The 19,322-nt window shown below is 47.4% G+C and overlaps 1 protein-coding gene across 2 annotated transcripts in view; it reads left to right on the top strand.

Moving 5' to 3' along the window:
- Positions 1-793: 793 nt before the first annotated feature.
- MECOM (MDS1 and EVI1 complex locus) overlaps positions 794-19,322 on the top strand; it is a 614,971-nt gene continuing 596,442 nt past the window's right edge. The window contains exon 1 of one of the 2 annotated variants that reach the window (XM_065943617.1): positions 794-812. Coding sequence is in view for 1 of the 2 variants with exons in the window: in XM_065943614.1 (XP_065799686.1) it covers positions 6,921-6,957 (37 nt within the window). In the remaining variant the exon portion in view is untranslated. Of the gene's footprint in view, positions 813-6,683; positions 6,958-19,322 lie in introns of those variants that run through there. The other variant, XM_065943614.1, reaches the window with a different exon arrangement.

The following is a 19,322-nucleotide window of genomic DNA, read 5'->3' on the forward strand; positions in this document are numbered from 1 at the left end:
CACAGTTCACAAGACATTTCCATACACTAACTCCATGTTAGAGTGAGAAAACAAAGTTTAGAGAAGATAGGCATGGTCTCCTTCAAGAAGCCTACAGCTGAGAGGGGAAGGAAGACGTGTAAACAAAGAACTCTAATCTAAGGAGGGAGAAATACATGTCATACACTTGACAGCAAAAGGCTGGGGGTGCGGGTGAGTGGGAAGTGGAGGCGGCTATCAGTCAGACCAGGATCCAGGAAGGCCTTGCTGGTGGCAGACGGGGGCCAGAGGAGTTGCAGCCTTTAATGGTAGAAGGTCATTCACTGCGCCCGCTCCCGTGACCAAGGCAGAAAGCAGGATTTAAAATGAGGTTATCACAGAGGTGTCATGATCCAAGACAGGAGAAAGAAAACCCGGCCAGGAACATTCTAGAGCAGTGCTTCTCCAACTTAAAATGTTCAAGCGAGCCACCTGTTAAAATGTTGGTTTCGATTTAGTAAGTCTGGGTTGAGCCCTGAGATTCTGCATTTCTAATAATGTTCAGGTTAGGCTTGTTCTCGCTGGTCCGCGGGCCACACTTGCCGGAGAACCCGCTTCACCTGGGAGTGTGTTAGGAATGCAAACTGCCTGGGTCTTACTCTAGAATTAACTGAATCAGAATGCGTTTTTAAACAAGATCCCCAGGCGGGTGGGTTACATGCACTTTTAACTTTGAGGTGCACTCCTCTGGCATATTCTTCTTTCAGAAGGGACCCAAGGAGTTGCAGACTTCTCCGGGGCATCGCGTACCAGTACTCCGCTTTCTCTCCGGAGCTCGTGTTCCACCGGCAGAGGTTTGTGCCCCCCGAAGCTGTTCCTCCTGATCCTAAACCAGTAGCAACTCCAGGAGTTGATCGCCTCATAATCCTCCTTGCTGGGTTTCTTTCCACCCCAACACACGCTTCCCCGGGGCGCTCCAGCTGTTTCCCACCCCCACGCCCTGGCGGCTACTGTGCACAGCTGGAGCCCGACGCAGCGGGCGCACCCGGAGCTGCGGCGGCCGGGGAAGCCAGGCGGGGGCGCCGCAGACTAAGGCTGTGCGGGATCAGGCCGTTTCGATCCCGGAGAGGGCGGCGGGAGCGACGGGCGGGGGAGCGCGAGCTCCGCATCTGGTGCCAACCAGCGGGGCCCTGGCGCGGCCCCACATTCCCACACCGCGGGAGCGGCGGCAAGCTACCTGGGAGGTGGCGCGCATCACCCCAACCTGTGTTTCATAAACCCGTCGGGAAATAGTTCTCAGCCTCGAGGGCCAGTAATCAGCCCGACCTTCTCTCCCAAGAACTGCTGATTACAGTCCCCGAGCTGGGCAAGGGCCTCGGGGGCCTAGATTTGAAGTCTACTATTTAATATCATTATCATTATAGAAAAGTCAGCCACGTCGCACCCCCTCTTCCCCTACGTACACGTCTGACATTGGGGAGGGGGTGTTGAACGACCGGAGAGTAGGAGCAGGATTGTAAAATCTAACGATTTGCTAAGAAATCCAGGACCGAAAACGCAATTTACAAAACGGCGAGTTTTACAAGGTAGAGAAGGTAACTGGGCAGAAAACGCGCGGCCGCCGGAGTCCCGCAGCGCGTGCTCGCCGGAGCGGGCTGCCTCGGAGCGCGCCACCCCCTCTCCCTGGGGCAGCGCGAGGATTTCGCAGGAAGAGGAGAATGCCTGGGTGCGCTAACCCGGCGTCCGCGCGCCGCGGAAAGGGGTACCCGCCTCCCGCGCCCCCTGCGGCCGGTGGCGCCCCTTCCCCCGCAGGTCAATGAAACCAAGCTAGCCCCGCGCCTCGCCCGCCCTTCCAGCGTCTAATCACCGAGAGCTTTCCTTTCTGGGCAAAGCTCAGTGGACGCTTTCAACTTAACACCTTCACACAACCACTGCAGCGGGGATGTGCGCGTTTTCCCCTGCGTGGGTACATGAGGCTGTGTTTCTCCCAGACTAAAGGGACAATCTTAACATCTATTAAAGCCTACGTTCTCTGTCTTAAGACTTAATCGGGTTTGTCCAAACTTTTGTGATTATATGTGTATGAGTATGTGTGTGTGTGTGTGTGTGTGCGTGCGTGTGTGCGCGCGTCTCCACCCTCCTCTCGCCACCCCACCCCCGCCCGTGCAGGGCGAAGTAGTCCTATATAGCGATGATAAATATCCCTGTTGATCACTTGATTGATTACCTCCCTGAAAGGTCACGCGGGCTCGCAGTAATTTCCTTTTGCCTAAGGCTCCCTTTTCACTTTTACTCCTGCACGACAGCTCCGAGTACACGGGATCTTTATTTTTTATTTTAACCCCTAAATGCAACCCCTCCCGAAAACAATGCACACAAGAAAAATCGAATAAAATCAACTCGAGACCTTTTAGCTCAGTCGTAGCCACCCTCCCCATCTCGCTCCTTTCTTTCTTCTGACTCCCGCCCCCTCCTGCTCCGGGTCCCTCTCCCCAACTCAGATGTATTCTGGACACTATTTAATAGATGAGTGTCTTGCAAGTAAACTCAGGCATCCCTTGGGTCTGCATTTCATGTCTGTGGCTCTCTTTCTTTCTCTCCCGTGGACTAAAAATTCGGATTTTAACCACTAGACAAGCTATTAATTTAGCTAGACTACCTAGGGTCCTGAACCCAATTAATTTCTAATAATTATAGCCCAAGGGGGCTAGATAGATCTCCCTGCCTCTTTCTTTTATTGCCACTCCACGCCACGGAGGTCAGCGTATAATAATAAAGTGTATATTTTGAAAGCGATCTCAAGAACAGTGAGTTATTGCAATGAATGAAAATTGTTTCCATTTTGGCTAATTGAGCCGGTGGCCGAAAGCTAGAGCTCTGAGACTAAATAAAGAGGACTGTTTCATTTCAACATGAAGAAACCCCTGCCTAGCTCTGGTCACCCAGCGAGAGTTTAATTTCTTAACAGCCAACCTGAAACCCAGCGTTGGGTAAACAGTATTAATAATTGCATTACAATGATTAAATTAATCTTGCTGGTAGCCAGCAGAATATAGGTTGTGATTGAATAGCAAGATGTAAAGTTCACTGCACAAAGACAATAGGCCAAGAAATACCTCCTTAAAGAATTCAAACTTTCTTTCAAAGATACCGTGGGGCTGGTTCAATTATAGTGCGAGCAAAGAAAAATTTCCTGTTGCATGTAATTTATTGAAAATCGGTTCTTTGCTGTTTCTAGCATTAACTAAAGAAACGTAGCTGGAAAAGAGATATGCTTGTTCTGTTCTCTTCTTCAACAACCCATCTTTCCTCCAACTCCCAGCTCGTGTTCTCTGCTTCTGTTATAGAAAAAAATCCGAAAGAAAAAAAAAACGACAGTAATAAAACAAGCAAATCCAAACAGCCCGTAAACTCATCGACTTTCCAAGGACGCACTGTTTTCAGGATGCCCGTTTCCGTGGGAGGAAACGCAAGAAAACGTGGGACACAGTCTACTGCCCCTTAAGGAAACGAATTTCAGGAGGAGAGGGAAAGGCGGACGGTGCGGATGCAGGCAGCGACGGCAGCTCCGACAACTTGTTGGAGGCCTCTTTTCTCTTGGGCCAGCGACAGCTTAGACGGGACGTCAAAGGGTGTCGGGAATCTCAGGGGCCGTTGAACAGAAAGTCACCTGTTGGGTCTCACGGCTGAGACTTGGGACAGGTGGACCTGACGGGGTCCGGGTACTGGGGAGTGGGAACCCGCCGGGGTTGGCTCTCAGGGGTAGTGGCGCTGCAGGCGGTGAGCGCGGTCCGCGGCTGCTGGCGTTTGCTCCATCAGCTTAAACACACTTGAACTAGCACGTTAGTTCTTTTATTAACACTCAGGGCAGAAAACACATGATAAAAGAAAGAAAAAAGAAAAAAAGAAAAACCCAGTTTTCAGGTTTGAAAACAAAAGCGATGATTCTGTGAGTACTTTTATTAAACAACAACCACAAGTATGATGCCTGATCTTTTCACAGTGCTTTTGGCCCGAGGGCACAGAGGAATTTGTGTTTATTATTTCAGTTAGAATATGTTGGCTTCGCTCGTGTCCAGAAACTCTTGGAAAGACCAGGCTGAAGACCCATTCGCTGAAGCCACTCAACCCCAGGGATTTGAAAAACCAGGAGGGGAGTGTGCCCTGGCCGCGCCTCACTTCCCACACCCCCTGCCCTCTAGAAAGGCTTTCACGACAGAGATCTCTCAAGTTGGGGGGAAATCAGTTTTGATTTTCTTTAGTTTTCTGTATCCCACCCAATTCTCACAGCCCCCACCCCAACCCCTGGTCCGCCACTGTGGTTTATAATTTTTTCAGCAGAAACAACGGCTGCAGCTTCACATGTGGGTCTTGTTTTTACTTGGGTTTGATTCCATGGTCCCTTCATTTTCTATAAAATTGCCCATCACTCCTCTTACCCCCCCCCCCTTTTTGCAACGGGACCCAAATATAGACCTCCACTCGCCACCCCCAGCATGAGATAAAAGGAATTAAGTAGAAAAGTACAAGGGGCAATGTTAACTTCTTTTGTTTATTTTTTAAGTTCCCTAGAGTGAGAAGGTGAAATGAAACCTCTCAGGCAGAGCCTCCTCCTGTCTACATCCTTAGTGGACTCTACCGCCCTTCCTGAAGGTCAAAGACCTTTGGGTTTGGATAGCTGGGAGGGGCTTGGTCCTCCGGACTGCCTCTCTATCCTCTGGCCTAGGTGAGGGTCCCCAGAGAGTCCTTTAACCTGATCAGAAGCAGTTTCTATGAACTTCTTCTGGTCAGTCTAGTGCGTTTCTCTCCCTAGAGATTTTACTTTGGTGAAAGTTCTCAACTCCCATTTCACTTTTTCCTCTGAGGACCTTTTCTGGTTGGTGGGAAGACTTGCCTTCGTGTAAACTGAGGGAAGCTAGTGAACTCAGTCATAGACTTCCGGCATTGACAAATTCAGAATGCTGAAGTGCCTGGTCATTTTGCATGGGCCAAATGTATGAGCACACCACCTGTATGCAGAGGGCAATAGAAATCGTAGAAGGAATGGAAACACCCCCACCCAAACTTGCCTCTTTACTTTAGAGGGAATGATAGAGTTCTCTTGTGCCCATGTGTGTGGACACCAGAGTCTTCTCTTTTGGAAACAGTTTTACTCCTACTCTGTGTAATTTTTTCATCACCCTGTTCCATCTCCCCCCTCCCCTACCTCACATTTCAGCATTACACATCTGTCTCCCCTGGGTCTTGTAGCTTGATTCTCCAGGGACCTGTACTTACAGCCAAATGCTCCCAGAATTACACAGCTCTGGAGAAAGAGAAGTGATGGGCATCCTTGCCAAACTGAATCTTTCAAATTTTAATTTTCTGGAATAAAGATATTTGCGAGCCATTGATGGATAGTACCCTTTGGGGTTGAACCTTGCTATCTGTTCCTAGTTTTGACAGTAAATGACAACAGGTACAATTGGGCATCTCAGTTATCTTCCTTCCCCTACCCTGCCTTAGCCAAACTCATGCCCAGAACCTGCTATTCTTTTCTCTTTCCTTTAACTTGAACATCAAGGATGTATCACTGTAGCACAGAGAAAAAAATTGTGATATTCTTTTATGATGTCTGGCAGGATTTGCAACAGATATTAATGAGGACATAAACAGCTCATGGAAGGTATTGAACAAAACTGTTTAAGGTAAGGAGGTTGTACCAAGAGAAAATTCACACATACTCGGGATTTATTCATACCTTAAACACAGCTAGCTCCTTTAAGAGGTCCCCATTTCTGCGTGCCCAATTCTTTGGTAAATCCTGTAATTAAAGCAATTTTTCAACAATATATTTCTTAAAAAGTGGTGGTGGGGGGGGCGGAATCTGCCTCCCATCTCTTCCTTCTTATGACCCGGGAGGTCGCGGGTTTAAGCGAATGAGTGAAATGGCAGACAGGCTGAGCTGCAGCAGGAGGCGACAGGGGCAGCGGTGGGGGAGGCCGGAAGGTGACAGCCGACCTCAGGGAAGGCAAAGAAGGTCTTGGATGTCAAATGCCCAAGGTTCCCGGACCTGGGAATCACGGGTGATCTTTATTACTTGGTGGGAATAGACCAACCAACTGACATGTTCCAAGGATGGCAGGAAGTATTAGCATTACACCTAAAATCAAGGAAGAAGCAGTTATTTATTCTGCTTTCAGCTCTGAAAGCAGAAGCCGCAATAGCTTCAGTAGCAGTAGCAGCCGCAGCAGATTTCCCGAAGTTCAGGATGATTCTCACTTTCTCCTGGATCGCTCGCCAAGAGTCCGGTCCTTCTGGTTCTTTAGTGTGGGAAAGATTTTTAAAAGTCTCCTCCCCTCCCCCCACTCCTTGCTTTCCCCCAAGGACCGTACAGAAAATGTCCTGCAATTGATGGTGGGAAAAACAGTAATAGTAATGATACAGGCTTATTGGTGATTCCAACACGAAATCAACCCTTAGCCCGAGTCTTTTCGTTCCTTTTTTTTTTTTTTTTTCTGGGCGAGGTGTCTGCTCCCCTCCGACTCCCTGCGCTCGTTCCCCGCCCCCCGCCGCCCTCCCCACGGCTCCCTTTCTCCGCCTCCTCGGCGATTGCCATCTGACAAGATCTCCAAATCAAAGTGATAAATCGCTCCAAACTTTTTTTGGCGGCGCTGAGATGTTGGAGGGGCGTCTAGCGCGCATGTGCGAAGGTGTCCAAACTGACAATGCTGGAGAGATAGCGAGTGTGGATTGAGAGAAAGGGAGAGAGGGAGGGAGAGAGAGTGAAAGAGAGAAAGACAGAGAGTGAGTGTGTGTAAGAGAGAGAGAGAGAGAGTGTGTGTGTGTGAGAGAGAGAGAGAGGGAGAGGGGGAGAGAGAGAGAGAGGAGAGGGAGGGAGCGAGAGGGAGAGCAAAAGAAGGAAAAGATCCAAGAAAAAAAAACCCCAACCACACACCAGCGGCTGCAGGACTGGGCACAGCATGAGATCCAAAGGCAGGGCAAGGAAACTGGCCACAAGTAGGTGCAATATCCCTTTTCTATTGGATTTCCCCCTCCTCTGCCATCTTGCATATCTGTCTACAGCGCTCCGGGAGGGAGCGCGGGGCTGCCTCTCGCGCCGGGGCCCCGGGCGGAGGGCAGGCGCAGAGCCGCTCCAGCAACCTGCCGGTCCCAGCCTCCGCGCCGGCCGCCCGCGCTCTAGCTCCTTGTTTGGGCGCCAGAGGAGCCGGGGCAGCCCTGGAGCCCAGTGCGCGGAGCAGCTGTGGCAACCCCGGGGTGGGGGTGGGGGTGGGGGCAGCCAAGACCTGGGTGGGAGGGAGGAGAGCGAGCGCGAGCGGGCGGGAAGGGGTGGGGTGGGTGGGGTGGGGGTGGGGGAGAGGAGCTGCGAGAGTCTCCCCCTCCCCTCCCCTCCCCTTCCCCCCAGGCGGAGGAGAGTTGCCTCTGGCCAACCAGCTAGTCCCGGGTGTGGGAGGGGGAGCGGGGGATGGGGGGGCGGGCTGGGGAAAGGAGCCTTTTCGCGCCTCGGTTTGTTTCTGGGGTTTGGGGTGGGCGGAAGGCTCGGAGGGAGCTACAGTGGCGGCGGCGGCGGCGGGCAGCCGTGGTGGAGTTGGGAAAAGTTGCGAGGCGGCCGCTGGAAGTTGCGCGGGCTGGCGGGCTGCGCCGAGCGGCTGTTGCGGTAGTGGGCGCTGTGCGCTCCGCCGAGTTCTCCAGCGTGCGCGGCGCGGCGGGAGGACTGGGGTGGGGAGTGGGGGGGACGAGGGTGGAGGCTGTAGTCCGGGTGTGTGTGTGTGTGTGTGTGTGTGTGTGGTGGGGGTGGGGGCGCGGGCAGAGCCGAGCTACCGGCTCCGCGGAGCCGCGGGCAGGTGGGGAGAGAAGAGGCCCCGCGAGCGCCTGGAGGGCGCGGAGTAGAGGGCGCGCAGCCAGCGGCGACAGCCGCCGAGGAGAAGGAGGCCGAAAGGGCGCGCTCCGGCCCGCGAGCTCCAGGCTGGCAGGGCGCCGAGTGACCCCCAGGGGGCGGCCTGCGGGGACACTGGGCTCGGAGAAGGCGCGGCGGAGCCTCCCGCGCTGTTTCTGGACGCAGCCGAGGTCTTGGGTCACTAACCCTCCCCGGCGCCCCCTGCCTGCCCGGCGTGGAGCGGCCTTGGTCACGCGGGACGAGGGCGATTGAGTTCGGGGCAGGGGCGACGGGACTCCCATCCCCCATGCTTCTCGCCGAAGTGTCGGGTGGCTTCGGCCGGCCCTGCCCGCCGAGCCGACACTGTCCGAGAAATCGGTAGCATCAGCCGGGAGTATAGGCGACGGGACTGGATTTGTCCAAATGCTTCTACGTCGAGTCTAAGGGGGACCGGCGGTGCCGAGTCCCGGAGCGATCCCGGGCAGTTCAAAGCGCTCCTCCGCAAGGTGTCAGCACGCGGGCTGCAGCAGCCTCGGCAAAGCACAGGCCGCCGTTCGCTCTCCCGCTCGCTGAAAACATAATTCTCTTAATTGTTTTGCGTGTGGATCAGAGAACGTAGAGATAGGGTGGTGGGTGGGATGCTTCTCCCAAGTGAACCCCTAGTCTCCCCCACCCCTGCGTATTAAAGCCAAGTAACGCCCCGAGCCTTCCCGCCTTTGGTGTCCCCGCCGCAGCCGCGCGGAAGGCAGCGGCATCCCGGGCGTCCCGGTTTCTTTGGCGGTGAGAGTCTAGCCCAGCGAGATGCTGTCATCGTAGGCGCCTTTCCAGTGCTTCTTCCAGTCCTCACCCAAGCACTCCCTCTCGCCCAAATACGTTTCCTTTCGCTCTGGTCTCAGGGATCAACCTATATATAGGACTCTTTGGGCCATCAGTCCATCTGTTTCTGTTTTGGATATTGTTCATTTCACTTAGCTGCGACAGTGTCAAAGCGCGCCAGTGGAACTCCTGTTTTTCCTGTTTGCGTTTAATGGGGCCGATGTCTTTATTTTCATCTGAGGAGGAATAAATGTACATACATGCTTGGAGGCCTGTGGGCTTCAATTCCGACTGAAGGTTAGTTAGGGGGGTGTGTGTGTGTGTGTATGTGTGTGTGTGTGTGGTTGCGGGGACTAGGCGGTGGGTTGAGAGCCGATTTCAACTCTGCCTAAGTTGTGAAATGAAAGCCGAACCCTTCGCGCGCCTCATTGCCTGGTATCCGCCGAAGTGAAAGCAGAACACAAAACCGTTCGGATTTTCTTGGGCAACTTTTTCAACTATTTTAATTACCAAGTTGTTCGCTGCCGAATTCAAACATTCCCGCACGCAAAGTCCACTCAACGTCCAGAAACCGAGTCTGGTTTCCTATTTGAGGATACTTGTCATTCATCCAGTGGGAGACCCGTTTATTTTGTCTCTAGTGTTTCTAAGGATGCCGCCGCGGCTTTCTGATAACTAGATGCGAACTCTCACAAACTTTTCTTGCTAAGCCTCAGGTTCCCGCTGGCGCTGCTCCAGCTGTTGCCAACACCGCTGCCTTTCGGACGCGAGCGCTGCTTTATGCAATTTTTCGGTTCTAATCTGGGTAACGAAGGAAATCATATTAAAACTAGGAATTTTTGTATCTAGAAGCGGTATTTCCTTCCCCCGCGTAGTGCCTGAGTTTCCAAGCGCAGGGCGGAGATAGTCGCTGACCCCTGCTGTGAAGCCAGCGAAAACTTCGTGGCTGTGTCTGCACCGGGATTCTTTCTTTTTCTGGGTTAGGAAGAGGCAGTGTGACCAGCATACTTTAAAAAACAAAACCACCCTTCTTGTTGTAAAAGTAAACACTGCAGTGGAATCAAGTCACTTAGAAACAGTTGTTACCTCGGCTGTTATTCTTCATGTTATTTTGTAAATTTCTTTGGTGGCCAAGTCCTGTCGCGATCTTGGCTAAGGTACAGGATTCCAAGGATCCAAACCAGGGACCACAGACCCTGAAAGTACCGCTGAAGTTAAACTCAGAATGAAGGCACAGCCTAACTCCCGACTTACAGGACTTGTTTTTTCCTTACACAATAGTTAAAATCGATAGATTCGTTGCAAATCATTTGGGAGGAATAAACCATTACATTAAAAAAAAAAAATAAAGAAGGGAAAAGCAAGAAGACTGACATTTGTACTGTCGAAAGATGGTGGCTTTTATCCCCACCTTTAAGAAAAGAAAACTAAAAGCCAAGCAGTCTCTGGCAGCCGGGTGAGGTTTCCCAGCCGTTTTCTTGGGCGGCCAGGACAGCACCTGGGCCGTGCCAGAAATGCCAGTTGCAACTGTTTCCTTCTGGTGATGGGAAAGAAGTGAAGTTGGGTCTGCCTAGCGCGTCTAGGGCCCGAAAACCGAAGGAATCCCCCCACCCTACTTCTCCAAAGTGACACCCGGCAGGGTTTCAATCACAGCAATGAACGAGTTGCAACGAATAACCCCCCTTAGCTACCGGGCCACGCAGAAGTCTCGTAAAGACCCAGAAGGCGATGCGATTAGCAGGACCCCAGTGAAGGGGGGGGGGGGGGCACTTGTTACTTGTACACTTGATCTCGGTTTAAAAAGAGGCTCTGAAGTAGGTAAGGTAGATGACGACTCTTCCTCTCCTGCCTAAACGCCTCCCCTTAGTAAGCCCAGTACATAAGAACCGCAAGCCCAGGTTCCAGCCTCCACTGCCCCTGTACCCATCTGCTTGCGTTTTCCTTTATCCTTTAAAAAGCTCAGATGAAAACACAAAGCTTTGCTTAAAACACGCATTTTATTTGTTTATTTCAGTCTGCTTTTGAGGAGAGGAAAAAAAGCGCTTGCCCTGCGGAGGCCCCGTTTAGGAAGGCGGTTTATTTGCCATCACTTGACCATTACCCTGGCTTAGGGCTTCTTTATTGCATTTGGCACTTAGAACGAAGCATTTCGATGTGTTTCGCAAAAAAAAAAAAAAAAAAAAAAAAAATCTGTGTTTAGGGGAAGGTTAATAACGCTTTTCATTCCCCCCCTCACACTCATCTTCAACACTCTGGAAGGGGACGGTTCATTAGCTGCAGGGGCTGGAAGGCTGGAATAAAAGGTTCCTTTCTCAGGTTTTTATTTGTGAGGGGCTGAGGAGTCGCAGGTCTGGGGGCCGTTGGCTGCGGTGTGTCTGTGTAAGTGTGCCTGAGTGTGTCTTTTGCGGGGTAGCCCAGCTCTTGGCTTTCTGAGCGGAGGCCTCCCCTCACTACCCGTGGGCGGGCTCGGCCTCCTAGCAGGCAGACATTCAACACGTAGGACGCTCATCGAATAGAAATTAATGCGTCATCCCGACGTTTTTGCTTTCTTCTTTTTTAAAAGTTGAGGGTAATAATTCAGTAAGCAGTTTTTCTTTAAACATCTTGTCGTTTGGGAGTTTATTTTATTTCATTTTTTTGCGACTTGGGGCCATGTTATCCCAGGCTGCAGACGTCGCCTGGGGCAGGAAGGCCACAGCCGGGGACTCCTGGCTCCATCCTCCCGGGCCAGGAGGGCAGAGGAGGGCAGAGCAGGGCAGGGGAGCCCCGGCTTGTTGCCCTCGCAGGCCTGGCGCAGTCTCCTCTCTCCCCGCACAACCTCCGTTTGCCTCTGCTGCAAGCGGGCCCTGAAATGGAGAAACTCGACTTGTCATCTGCTGGCCAGTGGCTCTTACCGTGTTCCCAAGGTACTCAGCGCTTGGCAGAGCCCTATTCCCAAGCGCTTGGGCACATCTTCTGTTCCCTGCCGTCCCCCCCACCGCTCCAATCATCTCAGAACCAGGCCGGTGGGACTTGGGGGTGGAGCTGGGGAGGCCCTGGAGAGGAGGGAGGTGGTGCTCACCAGAGCGCCCTCCCCTCCACACCTCGCTCCTGCTGCAGCTTGGCTCCTGGCTCCCAGGCCCAAAGCTTCTTCCCTTTCAACATCAGCGATGCTTGTGTGCCTGGCGTGGGGCTTCACTTGGAGCCTGATTTGCACCGACCCTGTGCAACACATGCACACACATGCACACACACCCTCTCTCACATCTCAGGGGTTCAGGGACACTTACTCATTCACTCTCTCTGGCAGAGCAGGCCCCCTGGCCCAGAGGAGAGAGGGGCTCTGGGGAGGTGGGGCAGGAGCAGACAGTCACTCTATAAAGATGCTGGGCACATTTTTCTGGAGAGGTGGTTAACCCTTCTTGAGCTGAAAGTCTCGGCTCTAGGCACTTTCTACAAAGATCTGTGGGGTCTGCTTTTCTTTTATATGAATCACTAGTTTCCTCCCCACTTCATTTGCCAAGGTTCTCTTTCTAAAATTAGATTTTCCCCTTCCCACTCTTGAGTTTACCAGGGAATTCTCAAGGAAATTGGCTGGGTAGTGAGAACAAGTGTGAGGAAGAGGATGAAAAGGAGACCAACAAATGGAACAAACAAGAGAGAGGAGAAAGAAAGAGAGAAGCAGCATGTTTCTTCTTCCTAGATTTCCAGTTTGCACACAGATGGGTATTATTTTTTTTTCCCCAGTAAATGAAAAAAGTGTAATCCTTGTTAATTACCTTTGCTTACATGCCATACAAGAAACTTCAGAGACATTTCTACATAAGGAAGAAACTGTTTACAAAACTCTTTCAAAAGTGTGACATATTGCTCTAGTTCAGCATTAAAAAGCTAAACACACTTACCGTCCTTTGAAGTGCCCTGGCCAGGGCAGCTTATTTGAGTGCGGTTCAGATATTGCTGTGGGTATAACTAATGGCCTCTACCTATTTAGCTCAAGTGGGAGGAGAGAAAGGCCTGAATTCCTTGTCCAATGGGTCCCTCTGGAGACTGGATTCTGGCTCCTGGCCAGTTCTGTACAATGTCAACATTGAATATTTGAATTCCCAGACTCTATTTAACAAGTTTCTAAATAAATAAACTCATTGTGTGTCTGTGTTTAAAATTATTTCACCTCTTCCATAAAAGCCACAGTGTCTTATTACACTGGCCTTGCAAGTTGATTTTTTTTTTTTAAATAAACAAACAAACAGAGCTTAAGGATTTTTTAATAGGCAGATCTTCACAATATGTGTTTTACAAAGACATTCTCTCATGTGTGGCTGGGTAGGTGCTATTTAGAGGGATCTTGGGCTGTTCTGTGTGATTTGCTAGTGAATTATACTAAAAACCAGGCTAAGTTCAGAAAGTCAGTGCAATATTAATCACATCTAAAAGGAGGCCTGAGTGTGTAACTGTACTGTCTTTAGATATTTGATAATTTTGCCTGCTGGGTCCTAGAAGACAGAGAGCTTCACTGATGTGTCCTAAATGGCTATCTGTAGGCTACCGCAGTCTGTAAATATTGGTAGGTGTAGAACTTTGCCCAGATGGAGTTTTTCTTTCTGGGCACTTTTTCTTCATCTGTGTCTGTCTCTGTAAGCTGGAAGGGGTAGATACACATGTTATCCTACTGTTTCAGTATGGGTCTGAAATGGACCACATGAATCCTATGGTTTTACTCATCTCTCAGCATTTGAACATCCACAGTATTTTTATGCAGATTGGAACATGCTTGTTTTAAGAAGTACACCCATAATTAAAAAGAAAAGGCAAGTTCTGGTCCTCTTGAAAGTGTGGACTGCATCTGGAGTTGTTAGGAAAGAAAGTGGAATTCACTCTAATTTATGTGTATAAAGGACAACGTTATTAAAAAGAATGGGATTTGAAAGGGCACACAGCAAAACCTATAACATTTAGCTGGTAACATGGAGAGCTCAAAGCCAAGAAAAAAATACCACCAACCCATGCAAACCCTAAAATAGATTACAATGACCTCAGTCATTTTCATTTTAAAAAATAATAGCCATGATTAAAATGGGGGGAGTGTTTTACTTGGAACTATACTCTTCTGCATTATTATAAGAGCTGTTTTGTGGTTAAAGAACTGTTTCTTTATAGAAAAAAAAAGCAAGTGAATTTTTAATCAAATTCCTGACTCTTCAAAAGCTCTCACTTTTGAATTACTTCTTATTTTGATTTTAGTTATTATTCTTATTCATCAGCAAACATGCTGCTTTTAGCTTGTATATATAGCCAAATCCTTGACTACTAACGTTTGAAAAAATTCTAAAGGAGAAATTTTATTTGGAGAAGAGATTTTTATTAATTCCTATAGTAACACCAGACTAGGAATTGGTGGCTATAAAAAAGGAAGGAGCAAAGCTTTCTTCACTTTGTTTAAGAAGCCGCTTAAAGGAATTACTTTTGTGTGTTAAGGTTGTTCAAACTATGACATTTATGAAAGTCTTTGTAATAGCACTTGGTGGGCTTTGGGGACAAGCAGACTTAAGAAACAAATACTGGTGAGTAGGAATGAGCCATCTGGTCGTGAGGGTTACCACTGTGCTGTCAGTTTGCATCTGGATGTGGTCCCTGATTGAATAGCCAGGTCATCTTCAAGCAATTGAATGCCTCTGAGCTCCAGGATCTTTACTTGTAAAGGAAGAGTTATAATATCACTTTCCTAGGCTGCTGTAAGAATAAATTAGAGTAAGTGTACCCCCTGTACCTCAGTCATAAGCCATCACTCAATCAATCTCAGTCACTTTCCTTGTTTGATTGGTTACATTTTCCAATTTTTCAAGACATCCTCCCCTCCTCCCTATTCTGTTTTCATCCAGTCTCATCTGTAGACCTATTTGCCTGTATATAGTAAACAGTTTGTATATCTCCTCATCAATCACATCTTCAGGATAAATGGGAGTCATATGTAAAATTTGGACAAGTCAAAACTGTCTACAGCAAGCCAAACTAAGTGGTACCTTTATTCTGAAAACTTGAGAATCTTCCTTTGCCCCTTTTTGGGGGAGGTGAGAGGCACTTTGTACATAGAGTGGGAATTCATCTTTGCTCCACGGGTGTTGGCATTGTATGTACACAGCTTAAGTTTAGTTGTGCACACCCTCTGGTTCTCATGATCTCTTGTGTATGAAAATTGTACTTTTAAGAGAATTAGTTAAAATTTTTTTTTAATTATTAATTTATATATTTATATTTTTGGCTATAGCATGTGGCATGGGAGATTAGTTCCTCTACCAGGGATTAACCCTGGTCCCCCTGCACTGGAAGCATGGAGTCTTAACCACTGGACTAGTAGGGAATTCTGGGTATGAGATTTGTAGTTCACTTCACTACCCTAGAGAAGAGCTGAGCTACTCTTCTAAATGAGGGGGTTGGAGTAGAGCAGAACTTGTAAGCTTGAATGCCTACAGGATTTGGCAGGTACAACAAATGCATGAGGCACAGCCGTGTGTGCTCTAAGCACGCTCTTATTTTTATTTAAAATGTTGACATGGAGCCTTTGTATTCCAGAGCTAGAGGCAGTGGTGGGGATTGCGTCAAGCTGGGGGTTCAAGCCTTTTCTAAAGGTGCCCTAACTCCCTGCTGCATTTGGGAAAGGTGGCCCAGTGCTGCTATGTCTTCCATGTTTAAGAGAAGCCACACACCTGGATTGTTCTGTGAATTTTCCTCTACTTTATAATGTTGACTCAATTTAAACAGCAACATACAGCATTCGGCAGATCCAGCCAAACGCCTCTACCTGTCATGTATAGTTCATGGACCCTGGTTTTGCAACGTCTGGATTAAATGATCTACAAAAGTCCTTCAAAGTTCCAACATTTGATGATACCCACAAGGCTTCCTTAATATTACCTTGTGTTTCTAAGATCTATATCTTCTTCCTCCACCCCAGAGTTACTCTGTGTGTGTGTGTGTGTTTTGATAGGTGGAAGTACTTATTACAGAATCTGATATCTGGCCATTTATCTGGAAAAAAAGTCTTTCTCAGCCATGTTGTGTCTTTCTTTCCCTCCATGCTGCTTCATCATTAATTGGCTTAAGAAAATAAACCGAAACAGTCACTCCCCATCTCATAGCCACTGGTCACCATTCTTCCTTATTTCTCCCTCAACCCAATTCTTTGATTTGTGGGCTGGGGGTTGAGCAGTAAATCATTTGAAGGCAGTTTTCTGTGGTTTTCCCTCAGTGGGAGAAGAAGTCATTTGGCTACTGTGGGTATCGCAGAGGAAGAGTTCACTCCTGCTCCCTAGGAGGGTCCAGATGTCATGTCTTATGCATCTGTAACTGAAGAACCCAACTGAATTTTAAACATGAACCTGAGATGGAGAAATTAGTTTTTAAGGGACAGATGTATTATTTGACAGAATGGCTCTCCTTGCAGCAAGGTTGATGTGTTCAGGGAACATTTGAAAATAGACATACATTATTCTGTTTATTGTCATGATTTGTATTTTTAGCAGAAGTGGTGGGTGAAGAACAGGTAAAATTAAGTCCTACAGATATAAAGGTAGAAGTATGGTGATAAAATACTGACACAACAGATTCTCCCCAATAACGTCTGGACGGAGAACTCAATAATATCTAATCAGTACTATAGTCAAGGTACTATAGTCAGTACTATAGTCAGTCAGTACTATAGTCTTGACTATAGTAACTTGCTAACTTTCAGTTAGCATTGTTAGAAAAATCATCAGATAAAGCAATTCTTGTAGAGTAGTGATGAACCATGCCTATAAGTATTACCAATGGGTTTATGAGATAAACTCCCAATGTTTACACCTGACACTGAAACCCCTATTTTTTTAGTCAGGCCTTTGAGGTCCTCCCACTCTTGAGTCAGATGGTTATTCTGAGCCCACGTTCTGACATAGAATGGCCTTGGATCTGAATCCTGATTCCACCGATTACTAACTGGGTGAAATAAAGGCCACTTAATCTTTTTTGGCCACAGTTTCCTTAATTATAGACTAAAGGTATTTTCTTCATGGGAGGATTTGATGAACTAATGTATTAAAGCACCTTAAATATATTTTAATAGTAAGAGCTCAACACATGTTCATCATTATTTTATAAAACAGGCTTGTTTGTCTCCCTATTCAAGTTAGTCCATTCAACCTGATTTGTTTAATCATTCTGCTTTTCTCAGTCTTTTGTCAGGCTAGTCTTGTGTCTCCAACCTTGTATCTTCCAACCTTTGGCCACAAGGTTGTCATAGTCTGTAGACCTGCCCATACTGTCCTTTGACCATCAACATCTAACTCCTTTAAGAGTTAGTTGAAACCCTTCCTTCTTCATGTGGTTCATCCTCAACCCTCCTGGAGACATCTTTTCTCTATGTTTTTTCCTTCCAGTAGTATGGAATAATTTTTATCCTATCATCATTTGGATATTTTGTTATAAATTACTTTCTTCACTTTCTGTATCTTATTTTTCTAGCTGAACTGTAAAACTCCTGGAGAGTCCATTTCTATTTCATTCAGTCCCCATTTCTATGCTTTGCATATGGCAGATATCAGTACAATTAGGTGATGGTGGTTAGCGATGGGCTTTGCTGGATTATGTGAACCCCTGCAATTTCTTTGCCTGTAAAACCTGTGCAGTCAGGTATTGTCAGCGCTAGAACTCGGGGATATCTGACACTTTAATTGCATACTAAATCCACAGTTGGCTTATTTTGACAGTGATAAACCACCTGGAAAGCACGTTTGGAAAGTAGAGTATTATTCCTAATTTTCACCAATAATGCTCCTCATTTTGCCCGTGCAGGTTTAACCTACGGCTCCTCACTTAAATTACAAATTGTTATTGATCTACACTTGATCTTAAGGTTTATGGAAACGCTGCGCTGTACTTGATTCCGGAGACTGTAAGTGGAATCAAGATAGAGATAGTGAAACAGTTTGTGGACTCATGTAATTCCGAGGGACTTGGGGGCAGTCAGCTTTACAAAGGTCATCAGAAGCCAAGGTTTTAGACAAATTCCAACTCTAATTCAAGCAGTACTAATATAGAGCATAGCAACAATAATTTTGCTGTATATTTTAATGTTCATTCATAATGAAATTCTCTTTCAATTTAAGGCTGACCAAATGATGTTGCATTCAGTCTTGTTTAATTGATCGAACTGATTCCACCCACCCAATGGAGCCCCCCTCAGTTCAAATCAACCATGTCTTCTTCCTCTGGTTGAATCCCTCTACCCCTCTCCCCTACTTACCCTTTTACTAATCTCTCATCTCTATGGTGAAAACAGGACTGACTATTTTTGCCTTGGACAACTGTCCTCAAGCTCTGAATGACTGCAGGGTTTCCGTTCCTGTTAGAAGTTTTCTTCCTGCAAGACCAGCCTGGAGTGACTTTTTGTCCTGCTCTTTGAGCTGCTTTTAAGGCATTGGAAGCCCCTTTGAAATGAGGGCAGAAACTAAGAACCACAATTTTATATTTTACTGCTGATTATAGACTTTACCTTTGGCAGGAGCCATGAAATTAAGTAGTAATAAAATGTTTCATGATAAAATGATAATAAAAATGGAGGGATTGAGCAACTCTCTTGGTTTCTGATACGGTCATGGTTTTTTACCTTGTTTAGAGTCTCAGACACCTGTGAGAATCTGATGAAAGGTATGAAGTCTCCCTCCAGAAAATGCATATGTTTTCATATATGCATAAAATATCCTTAAAAGTTTTCATACAGTGTCAGTGGTTCATGGACTTCTGAATTCCAGCCATAGGTATTGTAATGGTTCATTATCAGACTTGCTGTACCCTAGTATGTTTGTTATGTAATGTCTTAAAGTTTTTAATCAATATTTTTCATTATCTTAGAGATATTTTTCCTGCTTAAAAAATTTATACTTGCTCTAAACATTTAAAAACTGCAAAAACGATTACACCAAAAATGAAAGTTCTTTGTTGCCTACCCTCTTTTGTCACACACTGCCTGCCGATGGCTCCTATATACCATTCAGCGTAGTGCATCTGTTAGCACGTATGGGTGTATAAAGTTACAACCTTTTACAGCAACTTGCTTTTCTCTTTTTAAATACTTAATCATATATCTTGGACCCTTCCTGTCCCTATGTATCAATCTAACCCATTCTTTTAAAGACAGCAGATTCTTCATCGTTTGGATGTGACACATTTTATTGAACCCTGTGGTTGACATTTGAGTAGCTTCCAGTTTTCAGAACAGGACAGAGAAGTTCCCCAGCCCAGGACTCTACGGGAAAATGAAAGTGAAGTCACAGTCAAAGGAAGCTCACAGTTCAGGGTGAAGTGTGCTGGCCCTTGAGCCTCAAACACAGTGGGGCTTTGGGAAGGTCACGGAGGGTTGCCTCACCCTGTCAGGACAGATCAGATTTCCAAGCATCTTTACCCCCTGAGGTCCAAGGGTCAAAGCCCAGAGCCAAGGTACATCTTTGTGAGATCCACTGTGATATATCAGTGACATTTCAAGCTTCCTGGATTGTTTTGGACCTCATGTTTATGACCTATTTCTACTTTCTCCTGTTGTTCAGCACAGGCTGTAGCTGAAACCAGTTCACATACCCCTAACTGTATAAGACCAAGTAAGTTGTCAGGGTTTCAAATCTCAAGTTTTTGTTTTGAAATTACAATTTCTTTGCATGTA

The sequence above is a fragment of the Muntiacus reevesi genome, chromosome 8 (assembly GCF_963930625.1).
Source record: "Muntiacus reevesi chromosome 8, mMunRee1.1, whole genome shotgun sequence".
Taxonomy (NCBI): Eukaryota; Metazoa; Chordata; class Mammalia; order Artiodactyla; family Cervidae; genus Muntiacus; species Muntiacus reevesi.